The sequence below is a fragment of the Chironomus tepperi genome, unplaced genomic scaffold (assembly GCF_022539635.2).
Source record: "Chironomus tepperi strain 1889 unplaced genomic scaffold, CSIRO-AGI_Ctep_v1 contig_177, whole genome shotgun sequence".
In the NCBI taxonomy this organism is placed as follows: domain Eukaryota; kingdom Metazoa; phylum Arthropoda; class Insecta; order Diptera; family Chironomidae; genus Chironomus; species Chironomus tepperi.
Genome location: NW_027226299.1, coordinates 1486903 through 1502603, shown reverse-complemented (window position 1 = coordinate 1502603; position 15701 = coordinate 1486903). Strand labels below are relative to the sequence as shown.

The following is a 15701-nucleotide window of genomic DNA, read 5'->3' as shown; positions in this document are numbered from 1 at the left end:
TTAATTTTTTTCCCTGCACTTTTTTTTGTCTTCTCATTTCAAATCTGCATTTAAGTAGAATTTCTTTTTTTGCTTTTTGATTTTCGTCTTTTTTTTCGCATTCATCAACAAAAAGAAGAGATTTTTGGGGTTGGGTTGGAGGTTGTAAGGCGCATATTTATTGAACAATCTATAAAATTTCGGAGAAATTTTTGAAAATTCTACAAAATCTAGTAGAAATTCTACAAAATTTCGGAGAAGTTTATGAAAATTCTACAAAATTTCACAGAAATTCACAAAAAATCTTCAAAAATTTGGAGAAATTCATAAAAATTCTACAAAATTTCGGAGAAATTCTCAAAAATTCTACAAAATTTCATTGATTCCATCCCAAAATGTCGTCAACTTCTCCAATCCCCAGTAATTTCCGTAGTCACTCACATTTTCTGTCCTTCAATCATCAAACAAAGCAAAAAAATTCACACTTTTTTATGTGGCAAGAAAATTATTATTTTTTTTCGTCAACTCTTACAGCATTATTCATGTTGAATGAAATTATATAATGCGGCAACAGAAGCGGCAGATTACTACAGTAAGTTATTATCACAGTTTTTTTTTCATCTGATTCTCACTACCACGAGAGAGACAATAAAGCTCTTCATATTCTCTCGCTATGCTTTCAGTTACGTCTTTTTAAATGAATATAAAAAAGGAAAATAAATGTGAAAAATTATGCAATAAATTATTTTTGAAATTTCCATCAGGAGCTATTAATGTAGAAGAAAATTTATCCTTTTTTTCACATTCAGTACGATTATTAATTTCTTATCTACATTCCCATCGATTTATTCTCTATCAATAATGTGTTAATGATGACTAATAATGTGTAGATGCTGACATTTAGACACGATCGTGTAAACTACAGTGAATATTTTGAAATTTATCATTTACTTTTTTGAATATCTACATCGAAATTTATCTAGATTAATTTGTAATTTTTCGATTTATTTTGGAAATATGAAGTTTGGTGCTGTGAGCAGGCTGTTGCAGAGATTTATGAGGTTTTCAATTTGAAGCCTTAACATTACAAATAGATGCTATAGACTCAAGAAACGTTTTAGTAAGGATGAACTTGTGAGTCAAAGTAACTCAGTGGCGTAGAGGTTTTGTTCTTCGGGATTTAAACATTGCACACCGATCTATCGATCATGAGTTCAAGACTCGGCATGGGAAATTTGTCATATGTCCATTTTCGAATCATATACACTGGAAACGCGACTCACAAGCCTCCCTTTTTAAGGGTAAGCGAAATTCCACTATAAGCTGTAAGATCATTGGTCTCTAGATCGTTAAACTGTCATTAGGCCTTAGAATCATGTATTGCGAATCTATGGATGCATAGTGATCACGTATAGTATAAATCAAATTGACTAAACATGCTAAAAATGTCATCAACTTGACTAAAGTAAATTGAATGTTGTCAGCAATTTTAAAAATCTCTGCAATGTATGACCCAGCAACACGCAACTTCGTACTTCCAAAAAAATATCCATCAACATTTTTTCAATAAAATTTTTTCATTTTTCGTCATTCTTTAATAAAAATAAATTTCATCATCAACATTAATTTAATATTTTTTTTTGTGTTTTATCAGACCAGCATGCTATAGAGAATAAATTCAATATGACATTGTGACTCTCCCATATCATTTTTCCTCGACTCGAAGCTCGAGCTTATTTATCATAATTAATGTTTTGCGCTTTCCTTCATGTCTGTCAACCTCATCGTAAATATAAAAAAATTTCATGCAAGTGTTAATTAAATAATTAAGAGGACACAATTTTTAAATCATTTAAACAAGCAAGCAGCATAAAGATAATGAGTTAAAATTATATATTTATGTGAAGTCCAAATTAAATGATGAATTGAGCTGTTAAATAAATTATGTATTGACTATTGAATTCCACGCCTTAATTTAATACTGTTCAATATGACTTTCTGTCGTATCTGACGATTTTGTTGTCGAAATGATGGGATGTTGGACAATGGATATGATGAATCCATATTTATATCTCGTCTTCCAATACCGACCGATTGTTGTCATCTTTGACTCTCCTGACTTAATCGTCTTATGGCTGATGATAAGCGATAAACTCGAACTTTACCGTCACTGTGAATGGAAAGAGAAAAGAGAAGGAAGAAGAAAAAAATTTAGATGAGTTTCAGTTGCATAATTAATCAGCACAGCAAAAAAAAGAAGAAAAAAATCACATCAAGAAAAGCTTTGAAAAAATTTTCTCATTAAGGTAAGGGGGTCGTTCGTAAGTGATGTCTCATATTAGGATTGGATCTGATTTTTGGGATATTTTTTTCGATTGAATCTCTTGATCAGGTCTTATCGCTATATTCATTGGTCTACTATAGAGCGTGTACATCACTAGGATACCTTCAGGCTGTATCTCTAGCTGCTCAAGATCATATATCTCTACTTTTAAGCAAATATGTAATTCAGTTAAGTCATCCTAAGCTACACAGAGTCTATATCCTTATCTTACTAATTTAAATGACAGAAAATCCAATTCAATAATTTACATCATTTATGAACGACCCCCTCATAAGAAGAAAGGCAAAAAATCTCATTATTTTTTTGTTCAGCTCTTGCATGAAACACAATTGCGGAATGTAAAAATGTGATAACAATGATTATACAGCCAGCAACAACTCCATCAACATCATCATCATCTCTGTCATCTCTCTTTTATCGACAATTGCTTGTATGCATGTCTATGTGGGTGTCTTTTTGAGCTCTTCTTCCCTCCCGTCTCTGTGTCTTTGTTTCTTAAGAAAGTTTTTAATTATGGCATAAAATTTTGTGAACACGCTTGTTTAGGAGGTTCATTTCATTATCTCATAATTAGGTCTAATTGAATTATATTGTCTCGATCGTTAAGTCTTTTGAATTGGCACCTAATTTTATTATGCCTTAAATTGGTACTACGCAGAATATTTGAAAATTCAATAATGGTTGATGATGAGTAGGATGGCGGTTACTAATAAGTCTGTGTGTGCTATAAGAATGTTAACTACCCGAAAAGCATGGGAATTAGACATGGCATGAAAAATCCAGCGACAAGCTAGGTTTACTCTGGTCTAGGGCAAGATTTAGTAAAATTCGGCCTGAAGTCAAACTCACACCGGTCTAGAGATGGATATTTGGCCTTTTAAGCACCGTTTTCCTTCTGGTTACTGACTAGGACCACTAATGACTCAAAAAAGTCTTTAATTTGAGATTAAGTTCCCCATTTTGATCCAGAATCTCCTCAATACCATATGAATCCTCCATACAAAATCCAGAACTAAACCCGCTCTTAACTCATCACCATTAAACAAAATTTCCTATAATATTGTCAAGTCTATAACAATATCATCAAAGACTTCATTTCATCCCCATCATATTTCCCCAAACTCAATCACAAAAGACACCACAACATCATCCGTAAGTCACACAACAATGTAAATAAACATTATTTTCGCTATGATGATAATTTTGTTGCTACAGCACGGCTGGCTGGATGTTCAAATAAAAGAAGAAAGGATTTTAATTCAGTAGTTATGAGCTTTTTTTGATTAATTCTTTCAATTTTCCTTTCATCCTCCTTCCTTCTTTTCCAACATTATAATGTTCTTTTTGTCGAAAAAAGATGTGGATGGAAATGGAAAAGAATAGCAGGAACAAAAAGTTACAAAGATTGAAAAAAATCAACTCAATGAAGATGGAAGAAAGAGTTTTTTTTCCTCTATCGGGTAAGTGCATTTGTTGATAGAAAAAAGTTCTCTCTCTCTTTCTCGTTTTGATGATGTTGAGGATAATGGAAAGCAGTCTTTACAGAATCATTTTTGTGTATAAACAGGAAAGTGAGTGTAGGAGTGCATTGGTTGGTAAGTGAGTGGTTAAATAGCGCATTTTTTTGTTTGTGGATTATGTGAAATTTGCAAAGGGCAGCTACCGATAGAGTAAACTTCAGACAGTGACTAAGAGATGTCATGGATCACAGTTGATCAGTATAGAGTATCTTAGTGGCATTGCTTGAAATTAGCTGATTAAGCGCAGTCATCTCTTTGATGTTAACACGACAACATAGCGGTACCCTTGCAGATGATTGTGGTAAGCTATTGTATTTCATTTAGTCACTGAGACCTGGCGTAGGCATGGCACATAGACAACTATGTATGTTGTGTCATAATTTGGTATTTTTGTGATGATAATTTTTAAAGTGATCACGAGGAGAAGAATGAGCAAATTAAGGATTGAATGTGAAGATAAGGACACTAAGAAAATCCCTAAGGCTAGTCAGCCTATCAATTAGAGATCAAATATCGTTATCAGTTCAGCATATTTGTTCACAATCTTTTTCATTAATCATCAAGACAATCCAGAAAATATCACTAAATTTCAATTCAAATCCATAATTCAGACATCAAGCCAGATGCCAATTCCAATACCCTTTTACAATCCACCAAAAAAATGCGCTAAAAATCCATGCTTTGTGATTTATGTTGTCGTTTTCTTTCATTTTTTCTATTTTTTGTGTTGAATATTCAAAGCTGTGGAAAATTGTAAAATACACACAATGTGATGCAGTGAGTGAAAAGTTGCATGTAGGGAATTATAGTGTAGCGAGTTGTAGATAGCAAAAAAAATTACTGATTGAAATAAATTATTCACTGAGATGAAGAAACAGCCAGAATGAAGAAAAAAAGAAATTTGCATAAAAATGAATGAATGGTGATGGTAAAATGTGATTTAGTCGAGATTCATTAATTCTCTCTGCTTTGAAGCTAAGGATAATGCTACTTCTTCTTTTATCACTTTTTGTGCATTCTTCATGCAGCATCATAATAATTTTTAAGTGATTTTGTATTTTTGCTTAATGTTCGGTTAAATTATGAATCGGGTAATTTTTCATTTGGATGGATTAGAGCAGCATATGGCTGAATAAGCATTGATTATTATTCCAGACGGTATTGCTTTGATGTCGTTTGAAGTAGTTGGTGAATCTGATGCTTTATGGGATAATGAAGTAGAAATCGAGCTGTTTAATTAGGGAAATTGAGCTTAACCAATAAAAATCTTGGATAATTGCTCATATTTAAGCACTGATCTAGCTCAAAGTTAGAAAAGCAGACATCCAATCGGAAAATTTCATCAATTTCAATATCCAGCATCTGTTCATTCATCAATTGCCTTTCAGTTCAAGGCTGAGATTGTAAATTGATAGCTTTTCCAATCTCGGTCAGACAAACTTCCTTAAATTCCTATTTATAGCACATAATCGTGTTTAGTTTGACAAGAATTGATGATACATTGTTTTACAGCTCACAAAAATGCTTCATCATTGCAAATTATCACTGCCAATGAATAAATCATCAGGCACTAATTTATTTTCATGTATTTTTTTGTTGAAAATTTAAAGCATTTTTTAAGAGAATAAATTTTCCTTACATAATGACATAAACTGATAATTTTCAATTTATTGTTAACGCTATTCATTTTTTTTACGAGAGGGAAATTTTTTCCAGATGAATTGTGGATGTGAAGCTTTACTACAGTGAAAATTTATGAATTTTTGTTTTCTTTTTTTTCGACTTGTTTGGCAAAAAGGATGGTGAAAATTGGCAATGAATCTTTGGGTGGTAAGTTTTGGTGGATTTTTGTTTTAGAAGTTTTTTTTTTATTTACTACTTTTTAGAACATTTTTTTAGTCTTTGTTAAAAGCGTGTTTTTTAAAAAGTTTTTTTAACGTTTTTTTTTATTAACTACTTTTTAGTCTTGAAGGAAAATTTTTATTAAACTATTTTTCTGCAATCAACAGAAATGTTCAGTTTTCGAGCGTTTTTTCACGGCTTCGCTCCGTTCAGGTCGCAAAATTTGTGAGCTTCGCTCAACCAAGTGAATTTTACTTCTGTTCGAGCTTCGCTCGAACTATTTTTTTACTAACGATGATGCATAGAGTTTTCATACGTGTTGGAGAGTTTTGTTATCAGGTCATGGGTCACAATAGTGTCGGATTTTCCGCTTCGTTCGCCCGACTGATCAGGTTTTCGACTCCACTTCGCTTCGCTTCGTTCGCCCGACTGTTATTGGGTCACAATAGTTCGGACTCCACTTCGGACTGTTATTTTAGTGTCGGAATTTTGGTCAGAACTCCACTTCGCTTTGAGGACAGTATTTTGGAGAATTTTAATTAGGAAATTTCGGAAATGTTATTAGAGAGTATATTTTTACACTAAAGACTACATATGTGCTCGGTTTAATTTTGTAGAAATTTGATCGGAAATTTTGTAAGAAATTTTGTATTAAAACCGTACAACAGTATTAAAATTTTAAACTTTTGGAATGATTTTGGAGAATCTTTTAAAAATTTGAAAGTTTATCATCAAATCATCATTAAACTTGTCATAGTCGCTCAACATTTCCACCAAAAACTGCCATCCCAAGGACTCAGCATGTACATGAACATGAAAATAGATAAAAAATGATGATGAATGAAAATTATAAATACAGACAAAAATACAACAACAGAAGCGAAAGATTTTCTTTTCATTTTTTTTTAAGGAAGAGGAAGCAAAATTAATTAATTAGCAAGTTAAGGAAAAGAATTTTTTTCCCAAAAAAATGATAAAAAATAAGAGATTTTCTTCGTTACAGCAATTAATTAATTAATTACATTGAACCAAGTTTAAAAAATTTTTTTTCGCGTTTATAAACTTACAAAACCGAAAGACAACATGAGACTTCTACAATGTAGGAAGTATGAACGATGAGCGAGCTCATTCTCAGTTGGGTGTCGGCAGATTGTTGTCGTTTTTGCGTTTGAATGGAAAGCAGAATGAGCACAAAAAAATTCTTTGTCACTTATTTTACAGAATTTTTTATATCATCTCCTTCAATGTGTGTGCATGTCTTATGGCAAAATTTACACTAGAAGACAATACAAAACTTTTACTTATTCCTCCTCCTCCTCCTTCAAAAATATATTGTACATGTCTTAAAAGTAGTCGTAGAATTGTGAAATGTCTTGGAAAATTGGCTTCATGGGGTGACGATTGCATTTTGTGTGAAAAAAGACATGAAATATAAAAAAAAAACTTGAAAATTGCTTAAATGAGCTTCCAACATTTGGAATCCAGATGCATGAACAATAAAAGCAACACGACTCCTACTGTGATAAGTTTCCAATCACTATGTAATGAACATAAAAGAAAATAGATATAAGAAAATTTTGAATGCAGTTTTCAGGTATGAAGCTTTTTTTGGGAAGTAGATTAGTTTTTTCGGAGTTGATTAAATGTTATTTGGAGGAAGTTTTTATTATTTTGATAATTTTCTGGCGGATAATAATATGGATAAAGGCAGTAAAGTTATTTTTATCGATAAAATATTTTTATTTTAAAATTCTTTAAGGATATCCATACATTCGGATATAAATTCTCAAATATGTTATAATTTTTGAGTTTATGGAAGGCTTAAACAGTCTAAAATACTCTAATAAATTCCAACTGGCGTTGCTAATCCAATGTTTATACCCCAAATGGACAAAAATACGTTGTAACTAACCACAAGCAAGTTGATGACTAGTTCTTAAGAGTATTTTGTCCACTCGGAGACGTTCATCAAAAAATGGGATTTTTTGGATTCTTACCCTTAATTATAATTTTTTTAAAGCGTTAGAATTTAGAATAGATTTTCCAAAAAGTTGCTTAAGCAAAAAGTTTATTTTGGTACGAATCAAGGCACAGAAATTCAGGATTGAATGAATATATGTGAGAAACATGGACAAACATGAACAATGAATTTTATTTTTGAATTTTGACGAACTAATCCTGAATTTCCATGCTTTGAGAAAATCTGTGAATCTACCCAGAGCGACACAAACGAAGAAGAATCCGCAATGGAGCTATTAAGGCTCCGCCAAACCTTTGATATTAACACCACTTGAATACTGTCCCGTTTGGCATCTTTTTAACTTTAAAAATAGACAGCTTACATGTGGTGGTAATAAGGTTCAGCGGATGCTTATAGGTTCATGGCGGACCTTTCTTCATTTATGTCGCTCGGAATAATGGATTTTGACATAAATATTTCCAAAAAATTCACAAAAAATTACAAAAACTATTTTCGTAGCACATGACACAATTGACATCAATTATCATGGGTTTTTGGAATTTTCGGTACGAAATTTAGATAATCTAATTCAATTAAATTTTTAAAAAGGCCACCTCTTACTAGGTCTATAAAAATTCAGTTTTAAGATGAATTCATATAGACTAGCTTAAAGCTTGCCAAAGTTAATAATTTTCAGTCAAAATAATTTATCATAGCCCATGATAAGTCATAAAATTTTACAATATATCCTATCAAAATTCATTAAAATCACACACCTCAATCCAACCTACTAATCAAACACAATTTACACCCCCTTACTCACATTTTACATAATTGACGTGATTGCAGGATTAAACACACAATTTTGCGGTTTTCTGTCGATTTCAATTGAACGAGAAAAAAGAGTCCAATTGGCAGTAAAAAAAATGTCGTTTATCCGTTCCACGCTAATTGACATGTTTGCTTGTTAAGCACAAATTGTTGACCTCAAAACAGTGATTAAATTGAATTATCACATGAATAAAAAAAAATCATCATCATCACCATCATCATCCACTAAAATTTATATTTTGTGCTTTTTTTAAATAAAGTCATGTGTGTGTGGATGTCAACATTTAGTAAAGTTTATGTTTATGCTTAATTGCGAGTACACACTTGAAAGCCTACATAAAATTAATACACTCCAACCAAAAACACTCATAACATAATTAAAATGATTTTTTTTTTTGGAAATATTAATTGCTTTTTATGTCCATCTCCTGGCAATATTTCCATACATTAAACATTGAATAATTTTTACTTATTTTTGCTCACTTTCTCGTCACATGAAGTACTCTTAATTTGACATTATTGGATTCTTATTAGCTCAGCTGTATTGATGAAGTCGTGCACAGTGTTATAGACTATATTTATAATTAGCGTATAGCTTCAAGCATTAAACATAGAAATTTATTAAAAAAAAAGTTATAGCAATAATGTTGAATATTTTCGGTTCGTTTCTTGGTATAATTAATTATTATTATGTGTATTGCCATTCATGATTAGTTCTCACTGCGTCGCATTTTTTCATTTGCCAAACGCCAAATGCGCACTTCACCCGAACTATAAATATTTTTTCAAGCATGTTTTACATATGCGGTGCATTTAATACAATAGAATTATGTATGAAAGACAACGAATGTCGTTGTGGGTGGCATGCAGCAGATGGTCGTAAGATATTTACAATGAAGAAAAAGAAAAAAAAAGATAAAAAAAAGAAAAAAAGAAGAAAAAAATATTTTTCATTCATTAGCCAATATTTCATATACACCATCCGTGTAAAAATGATTTCATATTCCTATATACATATTTTGAGTGTGTGTGGGACCATCATAAATCCACACACACACACACGGTCTTTACAATATGATATGTCTGCTAAATTATGATCATTATAATATGAGAAATCAGATTGGGATTGGAAACTACACAAAAAGTCTAGCTTGGTGCTTGCTTGATTGTTGAGCTGATTTATTAAGGTTTATGAACTACTTTGCAACTGGAAGGTGGAGCAGAAGGGATGGTCAATAGGTATCATGCAAATTTAGTTCAATCGAATATTTTCATTCAAAATTTCCTCAAAATTTTGTGCCTGAATTTTCCTCAAATTTCTCTGTATAACCTTAAGAATCATCATCAACACAACAAGCTTTCCAAAGCTATCCTTGAATTTTGTGTCTTAGGTATGCTCAAACTATGGTTCTTGACACTCAATTAACTTTTAAAAGATTCAAGTTGACTTGAACGACTTCGACTTGGCCTGAGTCGAGCAAAATTGTGTCTAACACAGCTTAATATACACCCTAGTCAGTATTCAATCCTGAAAATCTATCCACAACCAAAATCTCAATCTCAAGTTTCCAATCCCCAAAATTTCCTCATCGTATACGTTCCTAATAACAACAAAATGTTCTATGCATAATATTACTCACTTTGATGCCGTAAAGATTCTATTTGATGCACATGTGATGTCATTAATCGATGCTTCGGTCTTCATTTCAGCAAGGGCGTCACATGTTAGGCTCCATAATCTTATCAAACCGCCGCGACATGTTGATAAAAGTATGTCTGAATATATTGTCATTCCTGATACCCAACCCTTATGAGCGTTATTTAATGATTGTTTTAGTTCGCTATTTCTTAAATTCCATCTATAGGAAGAATGTATGTAATGTTATGCTATATGCGAGGATAAGAGGAAGTTTTATGAATAATCTACCTTTTAATGCATGTATCACGAGATCCAGAAAATAATTCGCCATCTACACCGACAGCGCCAGGTGAGACCACCAATGTTTGTACGCCATCGTAATGTGGAGGTTCTGTCCAAAATAAATGATAGAATAATTTGGAGTGTAATAAAATTCGAGAGACTGCTTACCCAGATTGAGAAGCGGCATTATATTTCCAGCCGTAGATGGAACTTCAAATACCTAAATAAAGAAATATTTCTAAAAATACAGCGCGGTAATAAATTTTACTCATCCTACCTTAACGTAATGATCTTTTGAACCGGTAGCAACATAGTCTGTATTTCCTGGCCCATCCCATGCTGTAATACACATAACAGCCGCTTGATGAGCACCTGCCAATTTTCCTATACACGAAAACATTCTCAAATCCCACATACGGACTTTTGAATCACTCGCAGCGGTATATAAAGTTCCTGACGGTCCCATTTTTAAAGCGGTTATTGGACTTTCACCAGTTGGAATAGATGTGAGACTTGCTGCGCCAGACAATGCAATTCCGGATGAGCATAATGTCTTTATGGGACGGATATTGGATTCGCGAAGGTCCCACGAACGAATGCTGTGAGAAATTGAAGTGAAATTCAATTAGTAAAACTACTGCTGTACATGAAAGTAATCAATTGTTGTCGTGGATTATTGTCTAGACGGGATATTCCTGAATATTCGAAATACTCGAATTTATCTCAAAAATATTCTGAATAGTCAGCACGATTGACTTTTGCATCAACTATAGGAAAACAATTCTCATTAATGTATCTCCTGTGATACTCAAATCATCAACTTCATTTTGTGACAGATAAGCACTTTCCACTAAATCATCACGAGCAACAATATCAATAGCAATAATAATGAAATGAAGAACTTACAATGGGCCCGAGGCAGAGAAGAGAATTTTTGACGATTTATCGTATTCAACGCTAACGACGGGTCCTGGGTGTGCTGAGAGGCTGGATTAAACAAAAGATTTATTGTTATGGATGCATGTCAGCACTGAAATATTTCGGACGAAAAGAAAAAAAGACTCACCAATGAATCGTACTTGACTGCCTTAAATCCCAAACTTTGCATGTTCTATCGGCGGCAGCAGTAAACAACGTTGTGTCTGATGCCTTAATAGAAAGCACTTGACTATTATGTCCATCGACTATATGCGTACAAATTAATGGCGATCCGACTTTCATCTAATGGAAATGAAGGAAAACAAGAAAGATTTTTAGTTAATGGAAATTGCAATGGATGGAAGCTTATTTCCTTCAGTTCTTCAGTATGTTGATAGAATATTCTACAGAAGAACTGAATGTCCATTCCTAGAACCAAACAGCATAACATAGACACTTACCCGTCCATTAAAATCACGTATAGATCCACCAGGAGTTGGATCTAATGTTCCAGCTCCGAGTCTCGAAAACACATCACCTTCTTCTCGTGAAATATTACGACGATAAACAATTGGTGATGCAGGCATTGTCGACGGTATGTCAGCATCCTCACTGATGATTTTTTTTTTGGTTTTTTTGTTAATGTGTTTGTATGTATTTGTGTGTGTGTTAGAATTATTTATTTGGTGCAATGATAAAAATGTTTTAGGTTAGTAAGTCGCGCGAAGCAGGCAGCAGGCAACACAAAAAATTTTCCCATGAAAAAAGAGTTAAATAAAAAAAAAGATAAAATATTATTAATGCTTCTGTGCAAGTCAGTCGTCAGTAGCAGCAAAAAAAACATATTATAAAGAGAGGAATATTTATTGACAGTAAATAATCCGGTTAATGAAATTCAATAATGGGAAGTGAACAGATTCTTTTCAATTCGGTGGATTAGTTTGGGTATCGATAAAATAAAATCATGTTGAAGTGAACAGCAGTGTTATATATTTATTTTTTTAAGGAAGCGCACTTTTTTTTAAGAGATGGGGTGGATTTGGATGATTTATTGGCAGGGATGTGCTGAAGAAACTTAGTAATTTTGATATTAGAGATTAGAGTTTGAAGTCTCAAGGGAAGCTGAATGACAGAAAGGCGTATGACACTTTCGTGGAGTTGGCATAGTCTGAATTTGGTGCCTTAGCACTCATTGCTGGATTATGATTGGAGTTGGCAATTAGACAAGCTGATAGAGCCAGCTTGAGGCGCTATCTAAAGGAGGACCTGGATTAAATCTGGACACTACAGTGTGTCTTTTGGGAAATTTGTTAAATTTTCAAAATTGGCATTAAAATAAGCTGTCAAACTCAATTTGATTCCAAAAATGCGCTTAGTTCCACTCTTACAAACAAGACAATCACAAGTGACTTCCAAACTATTTCACTTCATTTTCCTCATTTTATTGAAAATTTTTATGATTTTTTTTCGTACACACTGTCAGAGCTTAAAGTGAGTCAGTAATGCCTCCTACTGGCAATGTGTCAATATATAAAAAGAGAGCTTGGCAATGATTAATGGCGATTATTTTTAACGTTGATAAAATTATATATTTTTTTATGACTCGAAAGGAACCAATTCTCGTATCGTCTCAAATAACGGCAGCCTATTGCCGCCCTTCAATCATTTTCAACTGTGAAATTTTAATCTCTTCTGTCTTGCTTTGTTTTCCCTCATTTTCATCGACAATTTTTTTCTTCTGAGGAAGTTTGTCTCACTGGTGATGAGATTGCTATTCTTACTAGATGTATGGATGTATTGAAAACAGATTTTTCAATTTGTAGGACTCAAAACTTTTTCCAGCTTGGATTAGGAATTAAAGCGAGAATTAATTCTTTCGTATGCCGACAATACACAATGGCTGGATGATAAAAATAATAGAATCACTGGACACAAACAAAAAAAAAGTACAATTCACACACAGATAAAAAATAACAAGAGGCAACAAAACAATTCATGATTACAGTCATCGTGGATGAATGATGTTGGAGGTTGAGGCATGATATAAAAAAAAATTTGGGAAGGAATAATATATTTTTGTGGTATAAATTGCGGTGCGTGGTGATGAATGAATTTTGTGGGTACGGATAAAATAATTCAAATTGCTTGGGAAATGAATGAGTCTAGAGGTGAGCCTTTAGTGGTTCTAGGTATTCATTTGTATGGAACCAGAAGCTTTAAATTGTCAACTGTCAATACATTGGATCTGAAGGCTTGATAAACATACATCACATTTCACACATTTGTTAGTATAAGCTACATAGACAGGATTACTCTTCATTTGTTGATCTTCTATATTCAATATTTTATGACTTTACTTCCCTAATTGATACATTCATTAAAATATCCAATAAGCTCAGCAATCAATAAAGTCATCCTAACATCAGTAACCAGCAAGAGCTGTGTGTATAGTATTTATATGATAAGAAGACATAACATCATCCCAAAAACATGCAGATAGTATGTGTCGAATATGTGAAGTGTTTTGCTCCATTTAAAATACTTTGCATTGACTACTGAATAACATGGCAATGGTGACACATAAAAGGCTGTTAAATGATTCCTCCAGGCCTTTCTCTTTATGTTTCGGGTTGAAAGGTGGTTCATACATGTTCAACAATACTAAGCAATGCAATAGCATGTCAATGCAAATGGATCGTTTATAGCCTTTTTTGTGCCTCGAATGTATCGCATCTACGCAATTGAAAATTGAGCGAGAAAAAAATGAGAAAAACGACGAATTTGAAATGAATCATGAAGCTATATGGAAGGAACATTTTTCAGATTTTTTTGTTGTTGCTCGTTCTTTCATGATGAAAATGAATCGAGTGGAAATCACGTTTTTCTACAATAAAAAGGGCCAACTCGTACTGCCCTTTTCTCCTTTTATTTCCATTTTTCTTTTTTTTTGTCGGTCATTCGAATCGTATTGAAATTAAAGATTTACAGCGAGTAAAAAAAAAATAGACAGCAAGTGCATGCACAACAGTGAAAACAAAAAAAAATATTCGAGTCCCAACCACGCACGATGCAAAATTGAATTAATTAACGCGAGAATTGTTTTAATTTTATTTTTTTATCCCAACAGTTTTTTTTATTATTTCATTTCGTAATGCTGAATGGAACCAAAAAATAAAAATAAATATGAATTTTTCTGCCGAATGAGACTTTCATACAGACAAGAGAAATTTACGTATGTTGAATAACATAATGGATATAGGGTATAAATATATTTATTTATTTTTTTAACTTACAGCGCGAATTTGGAGGTTGATAATTTTTGGGATTGTGGTCGATTTGTCTTGAAAATTCGTGTAACTCTTATTCCGTTTCTTGTATCTAGAACAGGGACATTGCCCCTGTCATTGACTAGGAGAATTGTTTGGATTGCAAACATTTAGGGGTTTTTTGGGCTTCATCATGCAATACTCAAGCAAATTGAAGAATGTTTTCCAAAAGGATAGAGTTTAGGCCCCCGAATACCCCGAGAATACGCCCCTGATCCAGACCTTTATCATGTTAGTTCAAGAGAGCAAGCTTTTTGCATTGGTCTACATGTAGACTAACTAAATTTTAATCTTCCATTTAAATAGTCAGGTTACTAGAGCCAGCAATGAATACTTTGAGTTTCAAGAACAGATATCCAAGTAGAGTGTAATCCTAGCAAAGATCATGCTCTCAAGAGCAGAATAAGCTGATAAGCATGTTCATCTAATATATTTGCATGATTTAGGTGAGCAAGCTCTTTAAGAGCATTCTCTTAATTCTCGAGAGAATACTCTTTACCTGTCAGGAATATATAAACTGGTTTTTAAGGATAGGTCATCATAAATGAGCGTTCTACCATAAATGGGCTGCTACTCCAAATGCATTTGAGAACTTTAAACCTTAGCATACAAAGAGTATGTTTCATATTACAAAAAGACCACTAAGGTTCCTCGTTGTTAGGGAAAATTGTCATCAATAAAATTGACCCTAACTTTCTCAAAATAAACAGTAACTGATGCCAATTGAAACCCTCCAAATAAGCGCCAAAAAGTCTTTAATCATCTAGTGTCTATTTAACTTTCATCATATGAAAAAGGTTATCGAATTATTGAATGAAATAAAAAAAAATACAATATTAAATCCAATTTGTCATAAATTAAATTAAACATGTATAAATTAAAAATAACTGCAAAAAAATAATAAAATAAAAAGAGAGAGAAAAAGAGAGAGAAAAAAATAAGATTCAAAAAAAGCTCAGTTAAAGCATAAAAAGGACGATTCCCCGGTTATAGAATAATTATAATACCATAGATACAAAATTTGTTTTTCTTTCTCATCCTCGCAATTTGTTTTCCTTTA

At 32.7% G+C, this 15701-nt stretch overlaps 1 protein-coding gene across 8 annotated transcripts in view; it reads right to left on the bottom strand.

Moving 5' to 3' along the window:
• Window positions 1-221: 221 nt before the first annotated feature.
• Window positions 222-15701, bottom strand: part of Klp31E (kinesin-like protein 31E) — a 42749-nt gene continuing 27269 nt past the window's right edge. For 3 of the 8 annotated variants that reach the window (XM_070639137.1, XM_070639134.1, XM_070639133.1), the window contains 8 exons: window positions 11777-11927; window positions 11464-11618; window positions 11304-11384; window positions 10675-10996; window positions 10566-10617; window positions 10404-10506; window positions 10117-10335; window positions 222-2149 (listed from right to left, as the gene is read on the bottom strand). In XM_070639137.1, coding sequence (XP_070495238.1) covers window positions 2080-2149; window positions 10117-10335; window positions 10404-10506; window positions 10566-10617; window positions 10675-10996; window positions 11304-11384; window positions 11464-11618; window positions 11777-11927 — 1153 coding nt within the window. In that variant the 3' untranslated portion in view covers window positions 222-2079. Of the gene's footprint in view, window positions 2150-6752; window positions 7223-7401; window positions 9248-10116; window positions 10336-10403; window positions 10507-10565; window positions 10618-10674; window positions 10997-11303; window positions 11385-11463; window positions 11619-11776; window positions 11928-15701 lie in introns of those variants that run through there. The other 5 variants (XR_011544308.1, XR_011544310.1, XR_011544309.1 and 2 more) reach the window with 5 other exon arrangements.